Source organism: Antechinus flavipes, chromosome 2 (assembly GCF_016432865.1).
Source record: "Antechinus flavipes isolate AdamAnt ecotype Samford, QLD, Australia chromosome 2, AdamAnt_v2, whole genome shotgun sequence".
Lineage (NCBI taxonomy): Eukaryota > Metazoa > Chordata > Mammalia > Dasyuromorphia > Dasyuridae > Antechinus > Antechinus flavipes.
In genome coordinates this window covers 398,872,438-398,890,541 of record NC_067399.1, presented here as the reverse complement: position 1 = coordinate 398,890,541, position 18,104 = coordinate 398,872,438, and the positions used below count along the sequence as shown (strand labels likewise).

General features: G+C 42.4%; 1 protein-coding gene across 1 annotated transcript; it reads right to left on the bottom strand.

Annotated features, from left to right (window-relative positions):
- Nucleotides 1-1,188: 1,188 nt before the first annotated feature.
- Nucleotides 1,189-17,892, bottom strand: CDX1 (caudal type homeobox 1). The gene is made up of 3 exons (XM_051978694.1): nt 17,363-17,892; nt 6,555-6,700; nt 1,189-5,312 (listed from the first exon to the last, which is right to left on the bottom strand). The coding sequence occupies exons 1-3, from the start codon at nt 17,802-17,804 to the stop codon at nt 5,094-5,096; spliced, it is 807 nt and encodes a 268-aa protein (XP_051834654.1). The 5' UTR covers nt 17,805-17,892; the 3' UTR covers nt 1,189-5,093.
- Nucleotides 17,893-18,104: the final 212 nt, after the last annotated feature.

Sequence of the window (18,104 nt, the reverse complement as noted above, 5' to 3'; positions counted from 1 at the left end):
TGCTAGCCCACAAAGCTCATCTAGGCAATTGTGAATATAGAGGAACTATATACATAGGATGACGTATGTTACTTTCCCTCAAAACTTCCTCTTAGTGTGTGTTGCCCTGAATTCTAGGGGGCCATTCCAGTTGAAGCAGGTTCAAATAGATTTGGCTCAACCTAGAGCACCAGCCCAGTGATGGACAGTGTATCTCACATACATTGTTTCTGTAATGGAAACAATATCAGAAGATCAACTACTATGCAAGAAAAAGTTAAACTGCACAAGGAAAGAGCACATGTGGGTGCTACCGAAGTCAAGAATCTGGTTGTCATTATGCCTGCTATGTGCCAAGTACTGGGATGCAAAGAAAGGCAAAAACATGGTCCCTTATCTTTTTGTTAGTCAATTATCAAGCAGTTAATAAATGTCTACTATGTACCAAGCTTTGGGATACAAAAAAAGGCAAACACATGATCCCTGCTCTCAAGGAGTTTGGGATCTCCTGAGGGGGTGAAAATATGCAAACAGCCATGTATAAGTAGGATATATACAAGATTAATTGGGGAGAGTCTCAAGTGGCAAGGAGCGGAGAGTGAAGATTAAGACAGGCTTCTTACAGAGGCTTGAAGGAAGCCAGAGAATCTAGGAGGAAGAGATGAGGATGGAGAATGTACCCAACCTGAGTGACAGCCAGGAAAATGTCATCATATGATAATGTTAGAAAATAGAAACTCCTTAAGCAGAGTCTTTTTATTTAACCTTTGTTTCTCCAATAGCTAGCCATGCCTTGAACATAATATTAACAAAATCTTTGAATTTCTATGGGAAAACATATTTGATTTCCAGAGCATGACACCAAGAATACACTAAATTCCCATCTAATCTAGGAAGACATCCTGCTATTTCAGGGCTAACTACCCCATTTCCAGTCCCACACAAGAGGGAGAGTTCGTTAGTTGAGGTTCCTGTTGTTGTTACAGGGACTGGCTAAGGAAAAGAAAGGTATCTGGTAGTGGGACTGAGAGTAATGGTAAGGATGGGCTGCAAGGAGCAGCAGTTTCTTAGGCGGTGGGGCCAGCCAATGTGCAGGGACTATATTGAAAGATTCCTAGATGTCCAACAATTGGGGAATGGCTGAATAAGTTATGGTATTTGAAAGTAATGGAATATTATTGCTCTATAAAAAAATGATGAACAAACTGGTTTTAGAAAGGTCTGGAAAGATTTACATGAACTGATAATGAGAGAAACAAGTAGAACCAGGGATACAATGTACACAACAGAAAGATTGTGCAAGGTTCAGCTATGAAAGAATTGGTTCTTCTCAGAGGTTCGGTGATCTAAAGCAATTCCAATAAACTTTGGATAGAAAACACCAACTGTATCCAGAGAGAGAGCTGTGGAAAATAAATGTAACCCAATACAAGCCATGTTCATTTTTTTTTCTCATTGTTTTTCCCCTTGTTCTGATTTTTCTCTCCCAACATGATTCATAAAGAAATGTGTATTTAAAAAATTAATGTACATGTATAACAGAAAAAAAGGAAACAAAAATAAATATTCAAAAAAAAGAAAAAGATTCCATAAAGGGCTGATTATGAGGAATGCTACCCACTTTCTGAGAGAGACAGTGGACTTAAAATGAAGAATAAAATATGGGGCAGCTAGATGGCCCAGTGGATAGAGCACTGAGCCTGGAGTTAGGAAGCCTAGAGTTCAAATCTGATCTTGGTCACTTATTAGTTGTGACCCTGGGCAACTCACTTAACACTATGTCAGTTTCCTTTGTAAAACAAGTTAGAGAAAAAAATGGCAAATTGTTTCAAAATCTAGTAGTCTCACAATAAATGAGACATAACTTTTGGATATGATTAATGTGGGAATGTTTCATTTGCCTATATATTTGTTATGAGGGCTTATTCTTTTCACTAAAGGGATGTTTCAATTTCTCCTCAGAAATTCTGGTTATTTGAAAGCTAGCTACAACAAGTTTTTAGATAAGGGAGTTCCAGTAGAAAGGACCATTGATGCAGGTATATGGATTGTTTGGAATTTGGGATATTTTGCTGGAGTGAAACTTTCAGGTACTGTGTGGCTCTTTGCTTTTATGATCAATAGTCCCCATTGAGCTCTATTTTTAATGTTTCCTCTTAAAATGAATTATCACAATGCCAAGGCCTATCTTGAGTCTACTATCTGGTTCTCTCCTACATTTCAGATTGAGGTGGGAATGAGAGTAGGAACTGTCCTATTCTAAGTGACTTATGGTAAAGATTTCTTTTAGTGCTCTATTTTTTAGTGAAAATCATAGATTTCGAAATGGAAGGAACCTGAAAGGTCATCTATTCCAACCTCCTTGTATCGTAGATGTAGATGTAGAGAGGTTATGACTTCTCTAAGATTATATAGGTAAAGAACAGAGCCAGAATTTGAATTCAGATCCGCTATGTATAAAATTCAAACTCTTTTCATTGTACCACATAGTTATTCTATATATTATTCTTTTTGGCTCAGTTTTTGTTGTTCTCCATTCCCATGTTTTCCCTCAATTTTTCACATTTGTTAGGCTTTGCAGTGTGCTAATATTAATTTATTATTTTCATGTACCATACCCTGCTCAGATATTACCCAATTGTTGAGTAAATATTTGTTTTCTGTCTCTTTTATTATCACAAATGATTCTGCTATGAACATTTTTATACCTGTGGATTTTGTTCACAACTTCTTATAATCAAGTCTTTGAGTATTAATTAATGGAATGAAGGAGGCAGGCCTACACAGAAGCACCAAAAATATTATCTTCAATGCAAATTCAAGCTAACAAATAACATTAAGCACTCCTGGAATATCTCTGAATGAAGACCAAATTCTTATTTCTCATGTAAATCAGCTGAGAGGAAAGAATATATAAAGACACAGAATCATTGAAACCCATGGCTAGAAGGGACCTTCAAGGCTTTCTCATCTGTCTGATTATAGATGATATTTATATAGCATTCTGAGGTTTGCAAAGCATTTTACAGCATTATTTCACTAGATCTTCACAACAGTCCTGTGAGGATTATTCTTTCATTTTATAGATGAGGAAACTGAGGCTCAGAAAGATTAAATGATGTGTGACCTTCACACTGTGGGCTACACACTTCATTACTCTTAGTGGGTGTTTCCTCAACTATAAAATGAGATAGTGGATTAGATTTCCTGAGATCCTTTTCATTTCTTCAATTATGATCTCTTCTATAACGTCCTCTATAGCCACACAACTAATATCAGAGATGGAATTGGGACATAGATCTCTCTATCTTGGCTGATATCAGGTGATCCTTTCTCTAAATTCCTTCTACAGGAAAAAATTTTATGGTAAAAGGATTTCCTCTCCTCCATAATACCCCATGTGCCTGTGACATCCATCCTCTACTCAAATCCCTCCAGTTCCAAAGCAGAGTAGGGAGATACTAATGAAAATGAAGGAATAGGGTAAAAGAAAGGCTAACTTTGGAAATGACCAAATGTGCTTGTCTTAGTTTTATATTCATAAACATTTACACTGGGAACTTGAGTGACTCCACCTCCCTGAGTCTCAGATTGCACATCTGTAAAATGGTAAGAGTAGATCCCCACTTCTCAAGGTTCCATAAAATCATCATGAGAAAACCCCATAGGAAACGTTTCTCTTTAGCTCTGTCCATATACTTACACTAAAACCCCTGCTTCAGAAGGAACTGAAAAGTTTATACTTCTCTTGTGGGTTTAAAAATCATTTAACTTTCCAACTGCATCCTCAGAAAGTATTTATATACAAGACATGCCTGACAGTCCCTCCCAGGTCCTGACAGGTCCAGAGTTCCTAGATATCTTGACTTGCAAGCCCACCCAGTCCTGGAAAGAAGATGGACTTAAGGGGAGCCAGGGAGCATGGGCAAGGTTGGTACTTCTCCTTTCTGATGTACTTCCTGTACCTTACTTACTTCTTTCAATCCCTAAAGGGGTTTTCCTTCTGAGAGTTGAGACCAGAAGTTTGGAATAATAGAGAATTCCAATTCCCTTCTAGGGGAAGCAATATGTTTTTACTATCCAGGGATACTGAGGCCTGGGAACAATGGAAGGGACTGGGAGCCCCATTCTCCCTCTCTCTCCCTTGCACAGACATGTATGCACATGATCTCTCTCTATGTGCCTGCCCCAGGAATGAAGAAGGAAAAAGAAGCAGTTTAAGGAAATTTGAGAGCTGGGTAGTGCTAGAGAAGGGCACCAGAAGACAGTTTTTCCTCTCCAGGCAAAGGTTTTAAGACGGTCCAAGGAAGAAGAGGAATGTTTCTAGAGAAAGGTAGAATATAGTATATTTGGACTGATGTGGTACCTCCAACAAGAAGGTATCACAAGAGGCCATTTCCTTCATTTTCCTGTCTCTGGTTCTCTATATAATTTTAGGTGTCTGAGATTCTAGTTCTCTTGTTGAGAAAATATTGCTGAAGCTAAAGCTATTGATGACTCAGTGATTTTTTGCTGAAAGGAAATGGTCCTCCCCAATCTTTTCCCCTTCACCAGCCTCTGACTTGCCCCAAAAGTTTCTCTCTATTGATTCTTTTTAACTTGATTTTCTTCTTGAGCCCTTCCTAGGGCTTCTAGGGCCCAGACTGCCCTATTGATGGCCTTTGGCCATCCAATCATGTGGATCCCTTTGCTCTCTGAGACCCAGGTACCAGAAGGCAAGGACGGGCCCTGGGGCAATAGAAGGAACATCTTCTTCCTCTCACCCTTTCAGATCTATGGGATTATAAAATGTTAAGGATTGGAAGGGACTTCAGAGATCATCTAATCTAAACTATCTCCCCATTTACAGTTAGAAAACCAAGTCCTACAAAGAAGGGAAAATGAGTTGCCTAAAATTCTATAGGAAGTCAGTTCAATATTAGGACTTGTGTCCAGATCTCTTGGTTCTTAAAGCAATGGTTCATTCCACTTCACAGGTGATACAGAAAGCCAGAATCCTTCCCCTTTTCATCCAGCTGACCCAGGAGTCCTCTGCTCCAGCCCTAACTTCCACACTCTGCCCCAAATTGCTGTAGTGTCCTGTCCTGGTCTGGCTCTGCTGCCAGGGGTGAGTCTTAGGGCAGGTATTCCTCTTTTATAGTCAGCGGTGAGGAGCTCAACAGGCCTGTGGTGCTGGTGCACAAACTTCCCATGGGAGCGTTGGGAGGCAGGGGGCCCAAGCCTGGGGTTGGTGTGGTGGATGTGGTGCTGTTTGGCTGACTTTGTTGCTGCTGCATTTTTTTCTTGTTTGCCTTCCGTTCCTTTGCCCGACGGTTCTGGAACCAAATCTTCACCTGCCAGGGAGGGACAGATGGATGAGGGAAGCAATGGATGGGGGAGGAGGGGCGGGAGGCAGCAGGGGAGGGAGAGAAGGAAGGAGAAGCAGAAACAAGGAGAGAGAAGTGAGAAACACATGGCAAGAGCAAACGAATTTGAGGTGAGGCTGACTCTACAGAGAGCAAGGAAAGGGTCAGAGGTCAGAGAGCTCATGCTGGGAGGCAGTACAGGGAGTAGAAAGAGTCTAGGATTTTGAATCAGAAGAGACATGAATTAAATCTGAGCTCTTCCATCTGGGCTTGTGTCATTTTGCAAATCATTATCTTTCTGGGCCTTCTTTTCCTCATGTATAAAATGAGGGGAGGAGGTAGACTGCATTCACCTCTAAGTCTAGGATCAATTTCTGTAGCACTCTATGACAGACAATAATCTGGTGCATTATTATTCCCATTTTACAGATACAGAAACTGGGACTCAGACGAGTAAAGTGATTTGCTCACGGTCACATAACTAAAGTTCCCGAGTTCGACTCAGGTTTGACTGCAAGTCTAGTGGAGTCCCTCTCTGGTGTCTCATGGATCTTTTGATGGCAAAAATTCTTCTTTCTTTTGCTCTTTACCAGTTTTTGACTAATGTACCAAAAGTGGGTATTTGAAGATGAGAGAGACAGAAACAGTGAGAGACAGAGACAGAAGTAGAGAGAGAGGAAGAAGAAAAGAAGATGAGGAAGAGGAAGAAGAAGATAAAGGAGGAGGAGGAAGAAGTGAAGAAGGAGGAAGAGAGGAAGGTGAGGAGAGGAGGAGGAGAAGAGTTCAAAGGGATGGAGGAGGGAAGGCAAGCAGAGGCATCTGTCTTGGGGAGTGGACAGCAGAGCAGCATCTCTTCCTGCTCCTAAGTTGCCATGTGACCATGGCCAAGTGGCCACCCTCTCTTGTCTCCTCCCCTTACAGTCCTGCCCTGATCAGTCTCTTTCATAAGATCAAAGGAATTAGAGCTAGAATCACCCTTAGATCTCTTAACTCTTTTCCCCTTCTCCTCCCCATCCCCCCACCATTTTACAGATGAAGAAACTGAGGGCCAGAGAGATAAAACAAAGTTGTCTTAGATAGTAAGCAGCAGAACTGGAATTTGAATCCAAGTTCTCTGGTCCCAAATCTATTCCTCTTTCTATAACCTCATATTGCCTGTATAGAAAATCGAGCCCCTTCTGATCTTCTGGACAGATTATATGGCATCTGCATATCCTGTGGGGAACAAACCTGCCTCTCGGTGAGTCCCAGACTGACGGCCAGTTCAGCTTTCCTCCGGATGGTGATGTATCGGCTATAGTGGAACTCCTTTTCCAGCTCCAGGCGCTGGTGGTCTGTGTACACTACTCGGTACTTGTCCTTGGTTCGAGTCTTACCTAGGAAGGCATGGGGTCAAGGGAAGGAAGGTGAGCAGGAGGACACTCCAAGCTGGAGTCTGCCACAACCACAATTAGGAAGGAAACAAAACCCTTACATTCATTAAAAAAAAAAAAAATGCCTTCCCTAACATCTCACAGAAAAGCATTCTGCCCAGCCCTGGTGAAAGAAGGCAGAGAGTTCCCTAGTCCTGGACCTGGATTAAAGTTGCATAATCTGAATCCTAGTATGAAGACTGTGCCCCTAAACCAAGCCAGAGAGAACCTTTAATGCTAGCTATATGTTAGAGTAAAGCTTGGCCCTTGTCTGAAGCTGGCTTCTAACCACTGACCATTGGATCACAAACTGAGAAGTAAGCTGGACCTTAGCTCGAGTCCATGTCCTGGCTACAGCTCTAGTCTTAGCTACTACATACATCACCTCTAACTCAAGCCACAGATAAAACTTAACCCAACCTTCCATATATTTTAATCTTGATCAACCTTCTTTAAAAAATGTATTAAGCACTGTGAATACCTTTTCATCCAGCAGTGTTTCCACTGGACTTGTATCCCAAAGAGATACAAAAGAAGGGAAAGGGACCTGTATGTGCAAAAATGTTTATGGCAGCCCTGTTTGTAGTGGCCAGAAACTGGAAACTGAGTAGATGCCCATCAGTTGGAGAATGGCTGAATAAATTGTGGTATATGAATATTATGGAATATTATTGTTCTGTAAGAAATGACCAGGAGGATGACTTCAGAAAGGCCTGGAGAGACTTACATGAACTGATGCTAAGTGAAATGAGCAGAACTAGGATCATTATACATGGCAACAAAAAGATTATATACAATGATCAATTCTGATGGTCACGGTTCTTTTCAACAATGAGATGATTCAAACCAATTCCAATTATTCAGTGATGAAGAGAACCCAGAGAGAGGATTATGGGAACTGCGTGTGGTTCATAACATATCATTCTCATTCTTTTTGTTCTTGTTTGCTTGCATTTTGTTTTGCTTCTTATGTGGCATGAAAATTGTATAAATATGTATACATATGTTGGATTTAATATATTTCTACCATGTTTAACATATATTGGACGACTTGTCATCTAGGGGAGGGTGTGGGGGAAGAGGGGAAAATTGAAACACAAGATTTTGCAATGTTGAAGAATTGTTCACACATATGTTTTAAAAAATAAAAAAACTTTAATTAAAAAAAATGTGTTGGAGGGCAGCTATTTGGTGTAGTGGATAGAGCACCAGCCCTGAGGACCCGAGTTAAAAATTAAACATTAAAAATAACACCAACTTAGAATCTCAAATTAATCAACAAATATATATTAAGCACCTATGGTATATCAGATAGTGTGCTAATCATAAGAAATACAAAAATGAAAGGGAAGCAAGCCCAGCCTTCATGGAACTTACATTCTAGTGGAGAAGATATTAAATAGACATAAAAACACACAAAATAGATGCATACTAATTTCGCAGGGCAGGCTGGGAGGATTGGAAAGCTTCATAGAGAACAGTACTTGAGCCGAGTTTGGAGGGAAACCAGGGAATCTCAGAGGCAGAAGGGAAGAGGAAATGTGTTTCTTGCATAAGGGACAACTGCAAAGACAATGTCTGCAAATGACATCATTCGTAAGCCTAGTAGAATATGCATGAAGGGGAAGGATATGTTAATGAGGCTGGGAAGAGAGGTGAGGGCCAGGCTGAGAAGGGCTCTTGATGCCTAACTGAAGATAACAGAGAATGACTCAGATTTGTTGAGCAGGGGAGTGACATGATCAGACTGTGCTTTAGGAAAATAATTTTTGCAATTATTGGGAGAGTGGGTTGGGATTGGAAGAGATGAGACTCTAAAATAAATTAGGATACTAGGGCTCAGGACATGACTCAAGCTTCCAGATCAGGAATTTTACTGGACTGCTTATACGAGTTAGCTACTTAGACCTTGTGGACAACTGGATTATGGGCTGGCACAAGAAAGACCTCAGCTTTCATATTGAGGGGGATTTAAGAGACATGGAATGCGGAGATAGAAAAGATCTTAGAGATAATTTAATCCTACTTTCCCATTGTACAAATAAGGAAGCTGAGACCTAAAAAGTAAAGAACTGGAGAGATGGCCTAGATCACACAGTCCTAGAAAAGCTTGGACTATCCTAATTAATCAATCCAGGGAGAACAGTTGACTTAAGACTTGACAAGGGGAAACCCAGGACAGAAGCCCCTGGGGAGTGGTGCAGTTTTCCTAAGAAGGAATTAGCCAGAATCTTCTCAGGTAGCTTTTCCTCTCCTCTGACCTCATATCCCTAGGTGGTATTGAATGTGAGCCTTGAACATCTACCCTCCAGACTTCTGTGAGACAGGAGTTGGTGAAAGAGACTAAGAAATGCAAGAAAAAAATGTGAATTCTGGGGGAACTGGGAATGGGGCTGGGGAAAGAGTCTTACATTAGACTGGAGAAGTTTTTTTGTTATTGTTGAGTTATTTTTTTTCCAATCATATGCAACTCTTCATGACCCCATTTGTGGTTTTCTTGGCAGAGCTAATGAAATAATTTGCCATTTTCTTTTCCTGGCCATTTTACAGATGACGAAACTGAGGTATACAAGGATAAGTGACTTTCCCAGTTTGGCACAGCTAGTTAAGCATCGGTGGCTGGATTAGAACTGAGAAATATTGCTCATCCTGGCTCCAAGCCCAATATTTTATCCACTGGTCCATGTAGCTGCCTCTGAGAAGATTTAGGAGGAAAAAGAAGAAAAAAAAAAGAGGAGGAAGAGGAGGAGAAGGAGGAGGAAGAGGAAGAGACTCCAAACTAATATTCTCTTGACTTCAAGTGTACCCTATCCAATTTCATTGAGTTACCCATGAAATATTGGATTAGCTCTGTTTAGCTCCAGGAAGGATTTCTGCTGAATGTAATAAAGAACTTTCTAACAATCAAAGCTATCCAACAATAGATAGTATATCTTTAGGAAATAGTGATTTTTCCAGTAACTGGAGTTATTAGCATAATGTGAGTCAAGAGTGAGACATGGCAGCCAAAAAAGCTAATGCTATGTTAGGCTGAATTAATAAAAGAGAAAGGCCAGTTATTGGTCTGCTGCATGCAGCTCTGGTCAGATGACATTTTGGCACTGTGTTCAGTCCTGGTGACATTTTGGGAAGGATGTTGAGAAGTCAGAGCATGTTTAGAAGAGCACAAACAGGATAGAATACTTAAGTCCATTTTCAAGGATTGCTTAAATCCTTCTGAGATTTGGAGAAAAAATTTGTCTGGGGAATGGGGTATGGGAAGATGCTGATGGACAAAGTAAATGTCTGAAAAGGAAGAAGAAGGGGCATAGACCTTAGAGGGCAGAATTAGGAATAATGCAGAAAAGTTAGCAAGAGGCAGATTTCAACCTGATCTGAGAAAACCTTCTAACAGACTGAGCTGTCTTAAAGTGGAAATGGGCAGTCTCAGAAAGTGATAAATACCGTTATCATTGGAGGTTTTCTAATCCCCTCACTGGAAATGTCCTAGAGGGGATCAGTGTCTGCTCAGTTATGGGCTGGACTAGATGGTCTCTAAATTCCCTTTCAATTCTAAGTCCTATGGTTCTAAGCAGAGGCTGTCAGGAATGCAGTTAAGGATTTCCTTCATTGGACAGTAAGTAGGTTAAATTAAATGAATTGTTGAGAGTCTATGATTCTGGACCAATTTAAGATGGGTTAATTTTTCTCCACACTTTAGAGGTATCATTGGGGCTAGCTGTGACAGATAGTGGCACAGACTAGGAGAATTAGGGTGGAATAGATAAGATACTGGATGTGGAATCAATAAGACTTGGATTCAAATTCTGTTTCAGACACTTCTAGTTCTGTGCCCTGGGCAAGAAACTACATTTCATGGTACCGTAGTCTCCTTACTTATAAAATGAGGGTATTGGATCCAGTGACCTCTAATTTTCCTTCAAGTTCTAGTTCTCCAATTCTGTGATCATATGATCCATCCAAGGTGGCTACTCACCAGCAAACAGAGATCTCTTATGGAGTGAGTGTGCTTCTCAGGAGCTTCTGATACCTACAGTGTGTCCCTATAAAGATTCATGTCAAGGTTGTTATGAACTGAACTGACCAAGACTTCTCTCAAGAGTCAGTCCCATTAAATGATTCTTAGCAGCTCATATTTCCTTTTGGAAATGCTCTCTTCCCCGAAGTCCTCTCCAGTCCTGATCCTTCTCCATGGGAGCCAAAAGGTACCAGATGCCCAAGAAGACAAGAAAGACACCTTGTATACCTGCCTGGAGAGGCAGGATGATTGTTTGTCCTTTGCTCTCAAAGAGGGCTATGACATCAGGGAGTCATAAGTGAATTGAATTTAAATGAGGGAGGACCATATGAAGTCACCAGCCTCATTTTCTCCTCTGGAGCCTTCCCCGTCCAGTGGCAAGATTCAGATCAGGAGATGGCCCCAGTCAAGAAGCAGGATTAACCCTTGAGAGAATACTGATCAAATCAGATTCTTCTGAGAAAAACCAAGTGCCCTGAGGCAGGGTGACCAATTCGATGTCTCAGTTTATTCTAAGTAGCCTTGGGTCAGGGAGGAGGAAGCCTCCTATAATAGAAAAGCACTGCTCATAGAATGAGAGCATCTGTATTCTAATACTACCTAATTACTTCTGTTTAATTTCTCTGAGTCTCAGTTGGTTCAGTAAAATGGGGAGATTGGGCCAAAAGGTTTCTGGGGTATCTTCTAGCTCTAGATTTGTGATCCTAACATGATGCCTAACACATAGAAGGTCCCTAATAAATGCTTGTTGATTATGACATTGAAGACATGGCCAATTCCTTGAATGACAGATCATTTGAAATCATTCCAGCTTATAGAGATCGCTCTTAAAATGGGGGCATCTAGAAATAGGTAAAAATCATCTAAATAGGGTTTGATTAGAGCAAGGCAGAAGGTCCTTCTGTGATTTGGAGATTAAGCTGTTCTATTAATGCAGTAAAAGGTGCATTTTCTTTTTAACTTCTCAAAATGATTTTCATCAATTATCACACTTGGTTCTCACACTTCAGAAGAAGGCAGGTCATAAGATTTAGAGCTGCAAAGAACCTTAGAGATCACCTAGCCTAACCCTCATTAAAAAAAAATAACAACCTCATTTTAAAGACACATGTGTTGGAGACTGGAAATAGTATCATGTTCTAAACACACTCAGTAAACATTTCTTATGTTCCTGACTTACAATGTATTTGTATTGTTGAATTTTTCAGTTGTGTCCAACTCTCTGTGACTCCATTTGTTTTTGTTTTTTTTGTTTTTTTTTGGTAAAGATATTGAAGTGGTTTGCCATTTTCTTTTACCTCATTTTATAGGAGAAAACTGAGGCAGAGAGAGTTAAAGGCCAGATTTGAACTCGGGATTTACTGTACCACCTAGATGCTCCAAGGGTGGGAGCAGGAAGTACAGTAGATCTAATATGTAGCTCCTGGTGTGGAAAGTAAGCCCACAGCAGTATATTTGCAACTTGGCTGTAATTTATGCAGACAGAAGTATCAAAGACAAAGATATCAAACGTGATGCTCTAGTAAGGCCAGTACTAGAGAGAAATGTAATTGCAAAATGTTTAACAAAATAGATAAGATCTTGTTAATTTATGGTTTTCTAAGTCAATGTGGGCTTGCAGGGATGCATTCTCCAAGTCTAAGAGACCAGCTTGGGATGTTAATTAATAGGTTAATGCCTTATTCAGGGTCTGTATATATTATAAGAAGGCAGTAAACTTGGGGCAGCTAAATGGCACAGTGTAGAGCACCAGCCCTAAAATCAGGAGGATCTGAATTCAAATTTGACCTCAGATACTTAAAACTTCCTAACTGTGTGACCCTGGGTAAGTCATTTAACCCCATTTGCAGCAGCAGCAGCAGCAGCAGCAGCAGCAGCAGCAGCAGCAGCAGCAGCAGCAGCAGAAGAAGAAGAAGAAGAAGAAGAAGAAGAAGAAGAAGAAGAAGAAGAAGAAGAAGAAGAAGGAAGTGAACTTGGATTTTCCTGACCCGAATTTTCTTTCTATGCTTCAGTTGACAAGTTACAGCAAACTGATTAATGCTGTACATATCAAAAAAAATTTTTTTTGAGGCAATCTGGGTTAAGTACCTGCCAAGGGTCACACAGACCAAAATTGAACTCAGGTCCTACTGATTCCAGGTACTCTGCCCACAGCACCACTTAACTGCTCCTCTATGAACCAACTTATGCTGATTTCTTGCATTTCTGCCACCATCTTCTTCCTAATAAAGAGTGTTTTAAAGTTTCCCAAGCCTGGTAGTATTATGCATGGGGAAACTGGGTATAAAAGGTGTGGAGGCTGGAGAAAGCCATGGAATTATTGCTGAAAGCATCTAGTATAGTAGGATTGTGAGCAGGAAGAGACTTTAAAGGCCATTTAATAATCCAAGTTCCTCATTTTGCAGATGAGGAAGAAGAAGGCACGATAAGATCATAGAGATAGAAAGTAGCAGGAGCCTCCCTTTTCTGTTCTGGGCAGGTTCAGTGTTTCTTCCATAAACACTATGCTGTCTCCTTAGTTTGAGATGTTCAGTTGTGTGTCCTGAATATGGGTCTCAACCCTTGACTTCTATAGTTTCTTATCCCCTTTTCCATGGGGGTCCATGTAACTGGTGGATGGCCTGGACATAGGAAGGTCGGTAAAAGTGTTCCCATACATCTGGACAGGGATATTGAGATAGTTGGGCTTTCTGCCACTAATCTCGTAGACACAGACAATTTCTCAAACTCAAGCTCCCAAAGTTCATTAAGCTTCTATTCAAGAACTGAACTCTAACTAGGCAGATCAGGCAGCAAAGAAAAATGTGGACAAGGGATCCTTGTCCCAAAATATGGCTACCCTCTCCTTTCCTCCTCTCCTAAAGTATCATCATAATAATAACAACAATAATTACTGATATTTCTATTATACTTTTTTGTGTTATATACTCTTTTGACAGTCTAGTAAAGCCTATGGATTCCTTCTCAGAACAATTGTTTATAATGCATACAATACATAGTACTACAAAGGAAACCAATTGTACTGAAATAGTTATCTAAATATTTTTTGAAATTCATGTATTCCAGCTATAGAGCTCTAAAGGTCACAAGTCTTTTCTCTGTGAAAGGCCTTTTGAAGCAAGTTTGCAAACATTCTTATTTCTATTTTACAGATGAAGATATTGAAGGTCAGTGAAAACCTTATTTAGTAGAAAAGATAGCTGCATTTTGGTTGAAACCCCAGCTCTGTTTCTTATTTTCTGTGTGATCTTATACAATTACTTAACTTTTCTGGATCTTAGTTTCCTCATCTGAAAATGTGAATAATAGTGCTTACCTCATAGTTATATATTGAAGATGAAATTATATATATATGTATGTATATGTATATATATGTGTATATGTATGTATATATGTATACAGACATATATATATTCCTTACATAGCAGTCTTAAAGCTCATTATTATTACTCAAATCATTACTCAAATGTTCCTCTTCTAATATTCTTGGGAGCTGAAAACAATTCTCTCTACTTTTTTCTTCTGGTTCAGATCTGTGATGTCATTGGCATAGGGAATTCCATCTATGGAAGCTCCTCCCACCAATGTGAATAGAAACTTTTGTTATAGTTTCACTGAGAAGTAAGTGTTAAAGTTTATGCCAAAAGCTATATTTGAACCCAAATCTTGCCGAGTCCAAGATCCTGTATATACTACATCATGTTGCCTCTTTCCACTGGGAAAATTAAGGCATAGAGATAATCTGCCTCTGTGCCCTCTGACCTGCTAGCACCTTCCCCATCCCCCAAGCTTAGAGGCTGCAGAGAAAACAGCCTCTTTGATAACCTGAGCAAGGATTTTCTTTGAAGTTTACTATCTCATAGGCAACTTCCTTAGCTTTAGTTAAGGAATCCAAAACAGTTGGAAGGGACGAGACACACCTGCTTTATTCCAAGCCTCCCTTCTTTGTGTCTCAGTTTCTCCTGGGGACAAGATGAAAGAGACCATGTTTAATATCTTTTTCCTCACCAAAACCCCACATTTCACAAACCTTCCCCAATTAGAGATTATCTAGTACAACACTCTTATGTTAGAAATGGCCAAGAGAAGAGAAATGACTCATGGTCACATAAATAATGATGACGATTATGATGGCTAGTATTCACAAAGCACCTAATATGTGCCAGGTACTGTGCTAAATACTTTGAAGATATTATCTCATTGGATCCTCCTGAGAAGTAAATGCTATCATCCCCATTTTCCATTTGAGAAAATTTAGGCAGACTGAGGTTAATAAGTCAAGGAAAGAATTAGGATAGGAGCCTACTTTCCTGACTCCCATTCTACTGCTCCTAGGAAGAAGGCTGAAGGTAAGTCTTCAACCTTCCAGTAGATGGATCACAATACTAAGAGGGAGAAAGGAATCTGGAAATCTGGTCTAACCCTATTATTTTCTAGATGTGATAACTGAAGCTTGAAAGATTGAATGACTTTCTCAACATCCCTCAGATAGATCCAAATCCAGATTTACTGGTCCCCCCAAACCCAGACTTCCTTTTCCTACTCCAGTCGTCTCTTAGAAATTCTAATGAGTGAGGGTGGTCCAGTTAACATTCTTTCAAAGAGATGGAGTGACTGAAATCCCCTGCAGAGGGTTCTGGAAGAGCCAAATTGGAATAGGGGAGAGGGAACAGTGACAGACTGCTGGGGAACAGGATCTTCTTCCCCCAAGAAACAGGTCTATTCTTGTGCCCTAGCACCCTGAATGAGGAGGCAAGGGGCTGGGGAGGAGTGGAGGGAAGGACCCTATTTGTTCCCTGAGGCCTGAGTATTGGATGTGGAAAAAACGGGCAAGCTTCTTTTGCCTAAGATGTCCAGGACGTCCCACAGTAGGAGTTGGGCTTAGAGGCTCCTTCAAGACTCCCAAGTCACCAAAGAACTTCCCCCTACCCAGCTGCTACCTTAGCACCTGCCCTGAGGCCTGGGCGGGAGGAAAGGGAAGTAGGAGAGAGTGGCGGCAGAAGCCAGAGGTAGCGGGCTACATCAAAGCCTCCCAGGCAGACCATGTTCCCCCGCCCCCAAATCCAGGCAGCTTTTGTCCAAGACAAGGTCCGGACAATGGGATGCCCCCCTCACCTTCCTGCAAACAGGAGTCCCCCGTGGGCCAGGCGTGCCCCGTTTACATGACAAAGGGGAATCCTAAGAAAGGCACTTGCCTTTCCCTCATTAAAGCCCTGGTCTTTGTCCTCTTCCCTCTCAAGGCCTTTGAAGAAAGGGGATCAGAGGCTGTCCTAGGGGAGGAGAGGAGAGATGCCCACTAGCTTCATTCAGGTTTCCACTTTCCCACCAGCTTTCCCTCTCCCAGGAAGGTCAAGAGTTCAGGCAATGGCCAGAACCCTACCTTGGAACCAATAGTCAGAACCCCACCCTGGCACAAGGATGAGAGGGTTCAGGGGGATGACTAGAAAGTGCCATTTTTTGCCAAGCTCATGGATGAGCTCTCTGACCTTCAACTCCCCAAGCGGAAAAAGACTTTTTGGTCCAGGCCTTGGGTCCTCTAGCCACAGCTTTCCAGGAAGGAAAGAGGTGGGAGACAAAATGCGAAGGAAAGAGGGGATTGAATTGGATTCAAATAAAATTCAAATAAACTTCAAGCAAACATTTATCCAAGGTCCACTTCAGGGCCCACAACAACCGAGGAACATATAAAGATAAATAAATGAGGATGGGCTTTGCTTTCAAAGTCTCTTTTTATGAGGCTGAGTCAAAGGACCAAGATACAGTCAAAAGCTTCTAGGAAGGTAGGTGAAAATAAGGGAGGTGTATGTGTGTGTGTGTGTGTGTGTGTGTGTGTGTGTGTGTAAGGGCAGGGATGAAAATAAGGGAGGTGTATGTATGTGTGTGTGTAAGGGCAGGGATGGCCGTGGTGATGGTAAATGAGAGGTCTGTCACATAACTGAGAGCTGGGGGATTGTGGGCTAATTTGGGCTGCTAACATTTTGCAGAAGTCTTGGAACAGTTGACCCAGAAAGCTAGAACCCCTGGCAGACAGACATGAGATCCCACTGAACTCCCCAAGAGATGACAGAGGAGAAACCCGTGGCTTTTTGTGGCTGCTGGTCCACACCTGCTTCTGGGTTGGGTGCTGCTAAATTCAGGCGCTAAGGAGTGGAGGTGGGGGATCAGAACCAAGAGTTTACTGGAGCTACGCGACAGGAGAGGGGTTGTAGGGGAGCTTACTCAGCTTAAGATCTGAAGGCAGGGAAGGTCCATAACCGACTACACCAGGGTGTGCCTGGTAATAATCTTTTAAAAGAGGCAGCTTGGTAGGAAGAAATGAAAGCTGGGTATAAAACTATTAGACAAGGATTCTAACCCCAGTTCTGTCACTTCCTAGATAGATGACCTTGGTTAAGACGCTTAACCGCTCAGTGCCTCAGTTTCCTCATCTGTAAAATGGAGGCAGCAATCCTTGCTTCCCTAGCCCTACATTATCAGTCTGCTAATCTTCTCACTTCAGACCACCCTGACCCATCACTAGCTCTTGGCCCTACTCAGTATGGGGTGTCACCCAGGCCCGAGGAAGGTGGGAAGGGGTGTGGGCACAGGGCCCGCTGGGGCCATCTTACCGCTGCTGTGGCCCGCTGACCCACTGCGCCGCATCCACTCGTAGGGCGTGCGCCTCTGCCCAGTGGGGGAAAGCGGCGCCCCTGGGGTGCTCAAAGAGGCTGGCAGGAGGCCCAGGCCATGGCCCGGGGGTGCCTGGATGGCCCCAAAGTCTGCAGGGCTGTAGCTGATCTGGGCCGGGCTGGCAGTGGGCGCCGCGGGGCCTGGCCCATAGGCAGTCCAATCATCCTTGGCTGAGGGGTAGGGTGAAGACCAGGCCGCCCCAGCCAGCCCCTGGGAAGGGTCGTTGTTAATCCCCTGGACGTGTTGGTAGCTGGGAAAGTCCGAGTACTGAGTTGGAGGTGCAGAAGGCACGTAGCTCTGGGGGCTGAGGTTGAGCCCCGGGTGCCGGACGGGGCTGGGGTACATGTTGGCATCCTTCTCGAGCAGATAACCCACGTACATCTTTGGTGGGGAGCCCCCGGCGCATGCTGGGCACTGCTGCCACCTCCCAGCTCCCCTGGCTCCTGCCCCGTCCCGGTCCCAGCCTCGGCGCGGCCGGCGCTTTCTCGGATTAACTGTTCACCTGAACGTACTCGCCCCCAGCCGGTGAGGCACCACCCCGACCTTTTATAGGGCCTGGCCTCCTGGGCCCTTTGCTTAGAAAGGCGGGTTTGCATTTCAAAGCTTAGGAAAGCTCAGAGTCCCGGAATCAAAGAGGGGAAGACCCGGGAGGGGGCAGGGTTCAAAGGGAGACAAATTGCT